The sequence below is a fragment of the Crocodylus siamensis genome, chromosome 3 (assembly GCF_052110815.1).
Source record: "Crocodylus siamensis isolate JL-2025a chromosome 3, ASM5211081v1, whole genome shotgun sequence".
Lineage (NCBI taxonomy): Eukaryota > Metazoa > Chordata > Crocodylia > Crocodylidae > Crocodylus > Crocodylus siamensis.
The window spans coordinates 192,245,488-192,257,761 of record NC_143397.1 but is presented as its reverse complement, the minus strand read 5'-3'; the positions used below and the strand labels follow the sequence as shown (position 1 = coordinate 192,257,761).

The 12,274-nt window shown below is 42.5% G+C and overlaps 1 protein-coding gene across 2 annotated transcripts in view; it reads left to right on the top strand.

The window, feature by feature from the left end:
- Positions 1-12,274, top strand: part of NSMAF (neutral sphingomyelinase activation associated factor) — a 59,345-nt gene that overhangs the window by 35,692 nt on the left and 11,379 nt on the right. For both annotated transcript variants that reach the window (XM_090040033.1, XM_090040034.1), the window contains exons 19-24: positions 205-336; positions 3,556-3,598; positions 4,037-4,200; positions 6,340-6,448; positions 8,797-8,855; positions 10,655-10,722. In XM_090040033.1, coding sequence (XP_089896159.1) covers positions 205-336; positions 3,556-3,598; positions 4,037-4,200; positions 6,340-6,448; positions 8,797-8,855; positions 10,655-10,722 — 575 coding nt within the window. The remainder of the gene's footprint in view (positions 1-204; positions 337-3,555; positions 3,599-4,036; positions 4,201-6,339; positions 6,449-8,796; positions 8,856-10,654; positions 10,723-12,274) is intronic.

The window sequence follows — 12,274 nt, the reverse complement described above, 5'->3', positions numbered from 1 at the left end:
ATGACTATTTTGTGATTCAAGGTCATAATTTGAAGTCATGTTCTTAATTTTTTTCAGTGCTGGCAAATAGATGAAAGGTGCCAGATGATAATTTTAATAGCATTTCTACAGCGTGCTTCCCTGGAGGAGCAGCAGGGATGACCACAATGGTTTATTGATGTTAAGCAAGTAACCTTCTGTACTGATTAAACTTCCATTTGTTAGATCCTGATGACTTTCTTCAGAAGTGCCAAGATGCTTTAGAAAGCCAGTATGTGTCGGAACATCTTCATGAATGGATAGACTTAATATTTGGCTACAAGCAAAAAGGAAGTGAAGCTGTTGGAGCTCACAATGGTAAGTTATAATTCTCCTAATGTTTTTGGGCTTTTTGCCTTTTAGAGAATCATTAATATGAAAGAGAAAAATAGCAAAGTGGTACCAACTCCCCAGCATTCTTTGCAACATAAATGTTACTTTACTTTGTTCTCAAAGTTCTTGAGGAAGCAGCATTCCTTCTCACTGGAAACAGTGACTCCTGAAGCTTGCTTACTTTCTGGTAATGTTGTGCAACACCTACATAGAATAAGTTAAGGGGAAAATGCATTTTTTCTTTTTGATATGACACCTGGTAGCAATGTGGTGTTGATATAATCTCATGCAGTTAAAAAGGGCTGTGGGAGTCTGTAACTTGGCCCACAGATGGTGTGTTCCCATTTCTGTCCAGAAACCGCTGCATGAAAATTAGCTTTGTTAACGCTGGTTTCCTAGGAAAAAAAAAAAAGGTGGTGTCTAGGAAACTGGAGAGAAGGGCAAGATTAAGTAAGTTGCTGGACTTCTCCTTGGACTACTGTATAGTATCAGATTGTTTGATAAGCTCAGTTATGTCTGTTTGTTTGCAGTCTTATTTAGTAAGTTGTCTTACTCCCATCTGGCTATAATTAGGCCAGATAATTGATGCTGTATATGTTAAGAGATGTTTTTTGTTCCGAGTAATTGGAAATAGTTGCAGCATTGACAGGTCTTTTTCCATGATGTAGTTCTCTGAAGGAAACTATTATAAGGAAATTTAAACATTGCCAGTTGAGTAGTCCTACAATCTGATGTTAAGTATACTTGGCTGCTTTGATTAGTGCTTAAGTCAGGTGGTAGCCATGATGTTCAGGAAAAATGTGAGAGGCAAGGCTTCCTGTTTGTGATCGTTTTTATTATCCCAACTGCATGGGTGGAATTGACTTAAACACATTTTCAAAATAGAAGGCATTCTTCAGGTATGACAGAAAACCAGGCTCAGCAAAAGATTAAAAATAGTTTTTGGGGCTCTGCAATTAGAGAGATATTCCAAGGAGGGTAGTAGACAAGTAAATAATAGAGTCCTTGGCTGATTTAATATGTTCAGTGTATTCTAATAAAGAAACGTACTGTTTTTTTACCAAGTCAGTACCTTTATCTGTCCTAAGTAGCTTCTCTGCACACCTCATTATGTCCCTATTTTAAGTTTATTTAGCTTTAATTTAAGGAAGAGATGCACATGGTTTGCCAAATTCTTCGTGCCAAGTTTTTTTCTTGGATATGCATCATTTGAGTGTTTTGCTCAGTGGTTCTCAGTTGGAGCTTCTTGAAATCCTTGCAAGGGTGTAGCACTGTTAGGTGTGTAAACATTATTCACAAGATGATAAATCCAGAGGTTTTTAAATAGAAATACATAGTATAGTCAAACTGATTTTAAAACTAAGAGCTGGCATTGTTCCAAGGGGTGCCTTCTAGTCCCATCCACCCCATTAGACTCAAAGGCCACATCCACACAAGCAGGGACACGTGTTTTGCAGCAGCACGAATTTGTGCCGCTACTTTGTGCTGCAGTACATGCCCCAGCTCATGTAGCTTGCAGCAGGACACATTGTCCTACTGTTCTGCAGGAGGGGCTGGCTAGGGCACAGGGTGCCTCAGTGCAGAGCTAGCCAGCAGGCAGTCCCCATGCTGAGGCACCCTGTGTCCCAGCCAGCTGGGGAGCAGCACGTGCAGCTGCTCACATCCCCATCTCTGCACACTGCAGTGCCCTGTCTTGAGACACCCTGTGCCCCAGCAACCTGCTCCTCTCTGCAGCTGGCTGGTGTTGAGGAGTTCGTGACCCCTTGTGGAGCTGTTCCCAAAGACACAGAGTCGCTGTCAGTCTCAAATTTTATTCAGCATGCTGGACACCCTGAGCAAGCTCAGAGGCCCCAAATAAAAGTGTTAGAGGCGATTTATGGTTTACAGACAAGATGCGCGCACAGGTGGGAATTTTCCACTGTGAAAGAAAACAAGATATCAGGTCAGTATGAGAAACCCCTAATTGGTTCAAACTGGTTTTTGGCTACATGTTTGTTTTTGAAATGCTAACTAATAGGGACGGGGCTACATCCTTGATTGCTTCAGACTTCAAGGTGGCTAGGATTTGGTCATTCCGGAGTCTTATCAGGCTGTGTTCTTGAAGTGCTGAGCCTGCTTTGCAGTTAATTTCTACACTATTATCTATGGTCTTGCTAATTAATTTCTACACTGGGGCACAGGGTACCTTAAGACGGGGGCTCCATGTGCCTCAGCTCTGCAGTGCTGAGGCACGTGCAGATGGGGAGCAGCCTGCCTAAGGAGCTGCCTGCTCCCATGTCTCAAATCACTTTGCTTCTCAGCCAGCCAGGGCTGCCTACTCCCCCATCTCAAGGCAGACTGCCCCAGCCAGCCAGGGAGCAGCTGGCTGGGGCATAGGGTGCTTCAGCACAGGGGCTCTGCATGCATGGAGATGGAGAAGCCAGCAGTTCTGGGCTGGTTGCTGCTCTATCTTTGTGTTTGTCCCAGCATACAATACTTGGTGCTGCTTTTTCTTTTCAGGTTTGTTTGGGGGGTTTTTTGATTGTTTTTTGTTCTTTTTGCTGTTGGGAAATCCTGGTAGCCTACTTTGCCCCAGTGCTGCTAGTTAACGAGGCAAGCAGTTTAACACGCAACACGTGTGGTTTGTGGCACCGCAGAGGTTTTTAGTGCCATAAGCTGTATGTGCCTACACATCTGGATCTGGCCAAAGGTTGTGAACCTCTGGTTTATTTACAAGGGAAGCAAGAGACCAAGAGCTGACATCTCTTCCAGACCCTTTAGCTCTGTGTAGTTCTAGTGAGGAAAAATCATTCACGTTCATAATACTGAATTAATCTGGAATCATTAGATCACCTTCCTTTTTTTTCTTTTCCTTTTTTTTAATTGTAGGTGACAAAAGTAGTCATCTCCTTGCAGTGATTGGCTACTTTCAATGATGGATTCAGCTGAAAGATAACTGTTGCATAACTATTTTGATCAGTATGCTTCCTACTTCTTTGGGTCTGTTGGGGAAGTGTAGAAAACTGAGCAAGTAAAAAGCATAGGATCAGGAAAAACATCTGGAACTTTCTTCCATTGTCCAACACAGATGGCTTGAATAAATTAAGTTGTATTTAACTATGAGCTTGCAGAGATGTGTAACCATAATTTAAAAAAATATGCACGCAGTTTTACATTAGGTATGTTTATCTACATTGTACAAACTTCTTTCTTTACTTTTTTTAGTGTTTCATCCATTAACCTATGAAGGAGGAGTTGATTTGAACAGGTAATTAAATGCTTGCTAAATTGATTGCTAAATATCAGATTACTTGTTACTGCTATAGAAGTGCTTCCAGCAATTGAAGCAGTCATTCCATTTTGGTTTCACAGGTTGTTGGCGACCACTAGTAGGTTGATGGTTTTAATGTAGCTTGAATTGAAGGATTAAGCTATTTCAATGCATCTCCAAAATCTAAATTACTTCCATTATGGATAAAGATAACTACATTTTTAGAAAAGTATATCTGCAATTGCTGTAGCTTATAATGGTGTTTATATGATGCAAATAACCAGTCAAATTTGGAAGAAGTAATTCATATGTTGTTAGTCTGAGTGTTATCTCTAACTGTATGTAGGCACTCTAACCAGAGGGCCTACATTTAAAACAAACAAACAAAAAAACCCCTTTTAAGTATTGTTAATAATAATACTTTTTTGTTTTTAGCATTATGGACCCAAATGAGAAAGTAGCTCTGCTGACACAAATCTTAGAGTTTGGACAGACACCAAAACAATTGTTTACAGTTCCTCATCCCCACAGAATAATACCAAAGTTCAAAAGCTTGTCTCGAACATCTAGTCACTCTGTTTCCATAACTGCTTCTCCAGGTAAACTTATTTTAAAAAATCATAGTTATTGCTTATATCCTTGTCTGACAATACTATTGACTTGGCCCTATTTTTGCAAAGGCAATGTTTTTTATTTGTCATTTGTACTTGGTAGACAAGATCTCATGTTATAAAACTCACTTGACTAATTTCCCTGTACATAGGTGCTCCAGGGTTTGAGCACCCGCCCAAAAAAATTTGCGAGTGCTCAGCATCCACAAGCCATGTCGGGCGCACTAAGCTGAGGTAACGTGTTGCCTCTTCTGGGCATGCATGGCAACACATGCACACACAAAAAGCACCCATTGGCAAAACCCAAAGTTGGCACCTATGTCCCTCTGTATGCGAGATAAAAATAACTACAGGACCAAAGAGCTCATTATAGAAAATAGATTTGCTCAGTTTTACACAACTGAGAATACAGGTGTTGGTCTTGCTGAGTACTGGTAATCCTTCAGTTTTGTCTCCGGATTGTTTCAAGGGTTTAAATGAACAAACAACATCAGTTTAGGCATCCGTACATGCAAGCCTTTTAAACATACAGCGAGATAACAAATGCAGAATAAATGCCAATTCTCTCCTATATGGTACTGAAGTCTTAAAAAAATGACTTCTGTGACCTGGAAAGTACTGTATTGGAAGCAATGGTAATCAAATTAACCTATCTACAGGATGGGCAATGCCCACTGCAAACTTCCACCCAATTCCATGCTAATATGCTTTAAATCCTGTCCTAGAAAGATCTCTAGAATGAGAGGATTGCTGTGTTCCTGACACAATGTTGGCCATTTTCCTGGGACTGCCAGTGAGCGCCAATGAAGATAATGGACTAGTGTCCATACCACAAGAACCACTTGAAGCTGGACTGATATTCTAGCACTTTAAACTATATCAGTTAACTGTCAGACGCTTTTTTGCTAGTATCCTGGATTGTATTCAAACCAGTGGTTATATCATCCTCTTCAGTCCTCTTAGCTATTTAATGTCAAATAAAGGGATGAAGATAAGTTTGCTGTCCTAGGATACAGACCCGTTACATGCTTACATCAGAGGAAATCAGATTCTGAGGTGCAAAGCTGAGGAAGTTGAAAGTACATTTTTTATACAAGTTGGTATAGTGTATAATGCCTTGTCACTGCTACCATTCTCAGTTTCATGTCAGATGAGCCTTTTGCAAACTGGTTCCCTTTCCACCTCAGGACCAGGTGGAGTGACAGTTCTTGGGCTTGCCAGCTTGAAAGAGCTGTTCGTTCTGAACGCAGAATAAGCTTACTGAGGAGTAAAATCTAGCGTTACTCTGGAGAAAGTGTGTTGTGAATCTGCAAACTTAAGAGTATGGCTTCCAAATGGCACTTTAACTTTTTAAAATTCTTGTCAGAATAAGTGTTTAGAGTAAGATTTGAGTTATTGTTCTTCAGGGGTTTTTTTAAGATTTCTTAAGGTACTAGTATAGTTTTTAAACTTTCCTAAGTATATTACATGGTTGCCAGTTTTTATCAGCTTTTGATGGGAAATGCTCATACGGTGAGATTTTGGTGCTCAGCTTTATTGTAATGAGTCATACAGTTAGCTTATTTAATATCATTATGCCAGTAACCTCTGAGGGCATGGGTACAAACCTACAATTTTATTTATAGCAGTGAGATTCAACAAAGTGGTTGCCAATCCCAACAGAAAAAATAAAACACAAACAAAATCTCTTTTGTATGCCTCTCCAGACCAAAAATCTGTTAACTTTTAGCAGGAAATCAGAGGCATGACTAACAATTTTTGGTGCCTGGGATGGGGATGCTGAGCACCAGAATGGTGCGGAGGGAGGCTGAACTGCAGCAGCATGAGCTCTTGTGCATGTGCTCTCAAACTGCTTCTCAAATCTCTTGTTTTATTCGGGCTTTAACAGATGTGCAGAACACCAGCTATGGGGGTGTGTATATACATGTCTGTACACGTACTGAGAGTAACCTATTTGAAAAAAAAATCATTTTCATTGCCCTTCGCATCGTGTGTGTTTAAATAACCTCTTTTGTAACGGTATGCTTGTACTTAGAGGTTCAGTAATCTACTTCACTAAATCTACTTAGCTGGAGTCTGTCCTTATTTGACTACTTATTTGTGATGGCATTTTTATTTGTAATTTAGTTTCTCCAGGTGAAGAATCTTTTGAAGATTTGACAGAAGAAAGCATAACACTTGCATGGAACAGTATTGCCAAATTAAAATTAGATGAGCAACATAAAATTCACAAAGAGTAAGTTCTTGTGAAGCTGCTGTGGTATGATGGTTTTAACCTCATTCAGTCATGGGCTTTAGCTTAATTAAAATAAGAATGCTTCCAATAGGTATATTTGGGAAACCCAGGAATTGCCTAAATTCCATGGGTGCCAGTGTCCTGAGCTGAAAGTCCACTAGGGACCTGGGGTGTCTATACACGTGCTCCGGGTGGTGGGCAGGAGGTTAATTGGAGCAGCTCCCTGACAGCCACTCTAATTAAAATTCTTGGGGGCCTTTGTGTGTTTAACATCCCACATTTCAAAATGGCTGCAAGAGCACTTTAACTAAGCTTGTTTGAGGTTTAATTAAAGCACCCCCACAGCCATTTTGAAACACAGGATGCTGAATACATGTGATGCTGCAGCGCACGGGACTGTTCCAGTTAGAACACTCCAGCAGACTTGCTTAATTGGGACGCATGTACAGGCACCCCTTGGGTTTTGCTTGTCAGCTTCTGAACCATTCCATTCTAAAGGCTTGGAGCCATCCTCCTTTCCTCCTCCCTTTTATGGAGTCCCACTAAACAACCTGAAGGCTTGTCTGCCACTTACCAGTGGTAGATACTGGCAAGGACAAGCCATGTCCACTTGTGCCCTTTCCACCCACTCCTGCAGGCATGGTCCAAGCCTAGAAATTAGCAGTGGACTCATGCCTCTGCACCTACTCTGTTCCTGAGAGTAGCTTCTGGAGATGAGCCCACTAGCAAAACTCTAGGTTTAAAGTACAACCGCAGCTCAAGAGGATATGGTGTGATCAATGTGTTTTGGGGCCTATCCTTGCTGGAGCTGCTGCTTTTATGGTATAGACAAGCCTGGAATGGCCAGGTCTGGTAGGGGGTCTTCAAATAGGGGTAAATCATAGTTCCAGGGTCAAGCTCTTCACAAAACATAACAGCAGCCACTTACTTTTAAAATGGGACCAGAGGAAAAGCAACCCCTTCTTTATGTGATGGAGCACCAAGAACACTTGGAGTGGTTTGAGCCTTTTCCTAGGAAGTAGGAGACCCAGACTTATTGCCTTCCTCACCTCCTCACACCAGAATGCCTTAACTGCCAGACTTGTGGACTGAGTGGAATCCATCTCCTCTCTCCATCTTGAATTTGTTCCCCTGTGCAGCAAAAAAGAGAAACTCCCCCCCCCCACACACACACACACCAGCACTGAACAGTAGGAAAATGGATCAAAGGGAGAATCTTTCATTGTAAACCCTGTTCCCAGGACTTATTTTGCATTTAATAGCCATTAAAACACATATCCCTCAGCAGAGATCAGAACCCTGTTCCGAGTGAGTGCCCTAACAGCTAGGATGCAGAGACACCCTCCATCCCCCTCCTCTGGTGATACAGGAAGCTGATTTTTTTGATTTTTGGGTGCAAAATGGCACAGATCAGGAAGGACAGAATATGCCCCACCTGTGGTAACCTGTATTCTTTATGGTTATATCTGTTCAAGAGCTTTCCAGGCACTCTAGGGAAGTTCTTAAGCTCTGGCAAGGTGCTTTTTGGATGCAACCTGTGCTTAGTTGTCATCATTAACTAACTTTTAGAGGGTTCCTTGCTCAGGATGTTGTGGTCCTGGGTAGCCTCAAAGTTAAGCAGTAGCATCTAAACTGTAAATGTGCAAGTCGTGTTATAGGGCTATGTGGCCCTCAAGGGATAATCTGTAGCCCCCAGGTTCCTGGTCTGGCCACTGCTCCACTCATTGCTCCTTAGCTGATGCTATTGAAGTCCCTAGGCTCCCCCTTCTGCCTGTAGCCTGTACCTCCTGACCCCATCCCTGGGTGTAGCTGTGAGGGAGCCCTTGATCAGGGGACTTAAGGGGATCCCAGGAACTTGTGAAGTGCAAGCTATTGATGCAGTGCACTGGGGGTGAGGTGGCACAGCTGTGGGGGGTCTTGAATGATGTAGGGACACCAGCACTGGATTGTGCTCACTGCAGCACAGCAGTGGGTTTGCCTGCGTGGCTTGAAGTACAGCCTGGAAGGGGGAATGTAGTCCCTGACCACTTAGAAGTTAGGCAGCCCTGCCTTTCAGTATCTAGCCCAAATGGGTGACTGTTCTCCAGTTTACTTATTCAGCCCCTTTTTTGATGAGGGTTGAAGTTTACTGACAGAACAAACAGTGGGGGCATCTCTCACACTGCTATTTTCACTTCTGTGCCAATGTATTTTATCTGTAGGGTTGTGACGCATGTTGTAACAACTTTCTTAATCTACATCTAATTTAACTCTTGTGAGGTTCCAGCTGTGAGAAAGTTGTTATAAAGTCTGTTTGTTGGTATTTAAACCTGTGTGAAGTCGCATGCAACCTTTTATGTTTTGAACAGGGCAATTACTGGAATAGCAGTCTCTTGCAATGGGTCTTCAGTATTCACTACATCTCAAGGTTAGTGCTCTAGTATGGGTCTCTTGTATCATGAGTGTTTTCAAACCTTTCACTGTTTTATGTAATTTCTTGTCCTGATAACTTTGCATGAACCATCAATTTTACTAGCCAGCCCTTTTAAGGTGGGGTTTTCCAAAGTACTTAGTACTGACCCAATTTATTGTCAGTGAATTCTGAAACTGGCATCTTGTCATAGAGACTTGTGGGCAGCCCCCATGATTTAAAGAACTGTTTGGAGGGGAGGGGGTAAATTCTTTGTTTGATTTGATGTCCCTATTAGAAATAGGTTGCTGATTAGAAGCCAGACTAAAACTAGTATCCCGGTCTACTATGTTTGAGGCTTGGGCATAAGGTAACTGCTTCATCCCATAGAAAACATCATCATGGAAACAGAAGTTCTTACCAAACTGCTTGGGTCAGTGAATAGTGCCCAAATGAACTGTGCAATAGGTAACAGCTAAACCTTGTCTTATCAAGAAGCTGGTGTATCAGCTGAAATCTTGCAGGCTCTTAACCTGAACAAATTAAAGGCACTTGGCCCGAGATAGGATTAGTTGGTGACAACAGCTCTCTCTGCCTTATACACCCAATAGAGTGAGAAGTGAATTGAGTTGAACTTCAGTGAGAATGGAGTTAAGGCAGCACAGTAGTTTATTAAAATCCCACACTGAGCACTTTGCAAGCAATCTGGAGTGTGCCTACTCAGGGAAAAGCAGCCTTGCGCATAGATATCTGAGGGTGCCCTGAGACTGAAAGCAATGTCATCTTGGCATAGTGCTGCACCTGGGCTCCTTAGAGGAGTCAGTTAACCTAGGCTTCATGCAGAATGAATGCAGCTGTACAGCATAACGGACAAAGAAGCTTGGAGTTTCAGTGCAAAAATGCTCATTTAGGTTTCATAGTAATATCTTACAAAAGAAAAAGAGACAGTAGATAGAGTGTGTGAACTGTCTTAAATAGCTCAGTATTCTCATTTAGTACAAAGGCTTTTTATCTGGCCAAATTTGCTATGGTCCATTTTTTGAATGACCTGCATCAATATTAACATGCCATCCTGTCATTAAAGGTGTCTATTCTGTATCTTCCCCATATTTAACACACTTAAAATACCACTTATTTAAAAATAAAATGAAAAAGTGATTTAAAAAATTAACTATTACCTCACTGAAGAGAACTTTCAGGTGCTGAGTCTCACTGGGAAGTCAGTAATTTCTGCTTTCCAGTATTGCAGAGGCCCTTTATTAGGTTCAGTGTCTTGTGGAATTTAAGCCTACCATTGATGCAGAGTGGAGTGCTGCCAGTCATGTATTTCAAATCAGTGTAAAATTTAGAGTGTAGAATTAAAAAATGAAATTAAAAGAAATTGGAAGAAGAAGTATTGGAACTATGATTGGGAACAGTACAAAATAAACTAAAATCAAAGGGTGTGTGCCGGATTGAGTTACAGGGCTCTTCAATTTCTCATTGTTACTAATTCTGCAGAACAAGCATGTGAAATTAGTACCAGCAAATTGGGATGCTTAAAGGCTGTAGTCTCAACTGAAGTAGTTCTGGCATTTGTCATTGTCCTAATGGCACCAAAAGATAATTTCAGAGGTAAATTCAGAGAGAAACTGAGTGTCACAAATAGTTTTACTAACAGTAGCCTTCTTGTAATTTTTTTCCACTAGTTTATCCATCCTTTGTCTGTGGTCCATAAGTAAACATTTGAATATTCAGTCCACAGCAAAAATGAGTCTAGTGTGTTGCAAAACAGTTCTGTTTTGAGCTCTCCAATTGGTGTTTTATGTTTGCATTAGATTCAACTTTGAAGATGTTTTCTAAAGAAACAAAAACACTTCAGAGAAGTGTATCTTTTTCAAATATGGTAAGTAGTTGTCATATTGCAATGAAACCAATAGGAAAACTTTCTGAAAGTTACCCACAAGAAGGTGTCCCTAGTGATCAGTGAAACACTGGGTTTGCCTTTGCTTCCTTCTTCCCCTAACCCTCCCCCTCCCTGTATTTGCTTTCGCACAGCGAAGTAAGATTCTCTGCATTTTCTTATCTGTACTTGGGAGGCGCATCCTAGCCAACAGGGATGGGTGGTCAAGGTGGCTTTAAGTCGCGTTCGTGTTTCATTATTCTGGGCTGCTCTGTTGTGCCTGTAGACCAGGGGTGCTCAGTCTCCAGTCTACAGAGCAAATCTGGCTCCCCATGGGTTGGGAAACTGAGCAGCAGGAGAGCAATGGTAGTTAATTCTGCCATCCCTTCCTGCTGCCATAATTGCAAACCCCACAAGGCTGAGCAGAGCTGGGCCACAATCCCGCCCATGGCTAGATCAGGCCTGGGCTATGCTGCATTCCCTCTTTGGGCTGGGCAGCTGGTTCTGGGCCACCCACACTCCCTTCCACCTTTCCCCTCTTTCTTCCCACACAGAGCTGGGCCATACTCCCTTCCCCCTTGCAATGTTGGGCCATGCCTCTCCCCCTGCAGGGTCAGGTTGGGGCTGAATCATGCACCCTTCCACCATGTGACTGAACTGCAGCTGGGCTGTACCTCCCCCCACCACCTGGGACTGGATGGGGGCCCTGACCCACAGGAGGGATCAGGCACTGCCTGTCCAGCCCACTGGACAAAAAGGTTGAGCACCACTGGTATAGACCATGTGGTACAATGGGATATGGGCAGGCAGACAAACTAGACAGCATTAAAAAGGGTTTGGAGGACTTAGTGTAGAACTATTTTGTGCATCTCCTTCCATCTTATGGTAAGTGGAAACAGTCCTTGTACCTGTGCTTGGCTCTGAATGAAATGGTAAATTCTACTTCCAAAAGAAGATTGGACACATGAAGTAGTTACTGTACAGCAGATGAGATGACATACAATAAGTCCCTTTTAACTTATTTGCTGCTGATGCAAGATGGTTCTTGGGATCTGCCAAAGATATGTAAACATATCACTGGCTGCCTATGGACAGAGGTGCTCCAAAGAATTTCTGTAGTTGTTCTCACATTCCCCTGTTCCAGGAAATCCTGCACCTGTCTGTCAGCCCCTCTGCTTAAGGATTTCCCTATAAATGGGTCTCAGAGCTTTGCTCCAGCTCATTTAAGGCAGGGGTATCAAACTTATCTGGCCCCTGGATGAGGGGCATGGGGCTGGCCCAGCCTTTGGAGCTGGTCTGTGGGTCCAGTCTGGACTGATCCTGCTTCTAGCACACAGCTGATTTGATACAGGGCTTGCATGCAGTGCATTCTCCAGACCAGTCCCATGTACAGTGCACAGGACTGGAATGAATGAGTGCTGCATGTAGTATGATCTGAGACCCAAAGACAGCACTGTGGGCCAGATGATGTGCTGCATGTAATATGATCTGAGACCCAAAGACAGCACTGTGGGCCAGATGATGGGGCTCTGTAGGCCATAACTTTGACATTCCT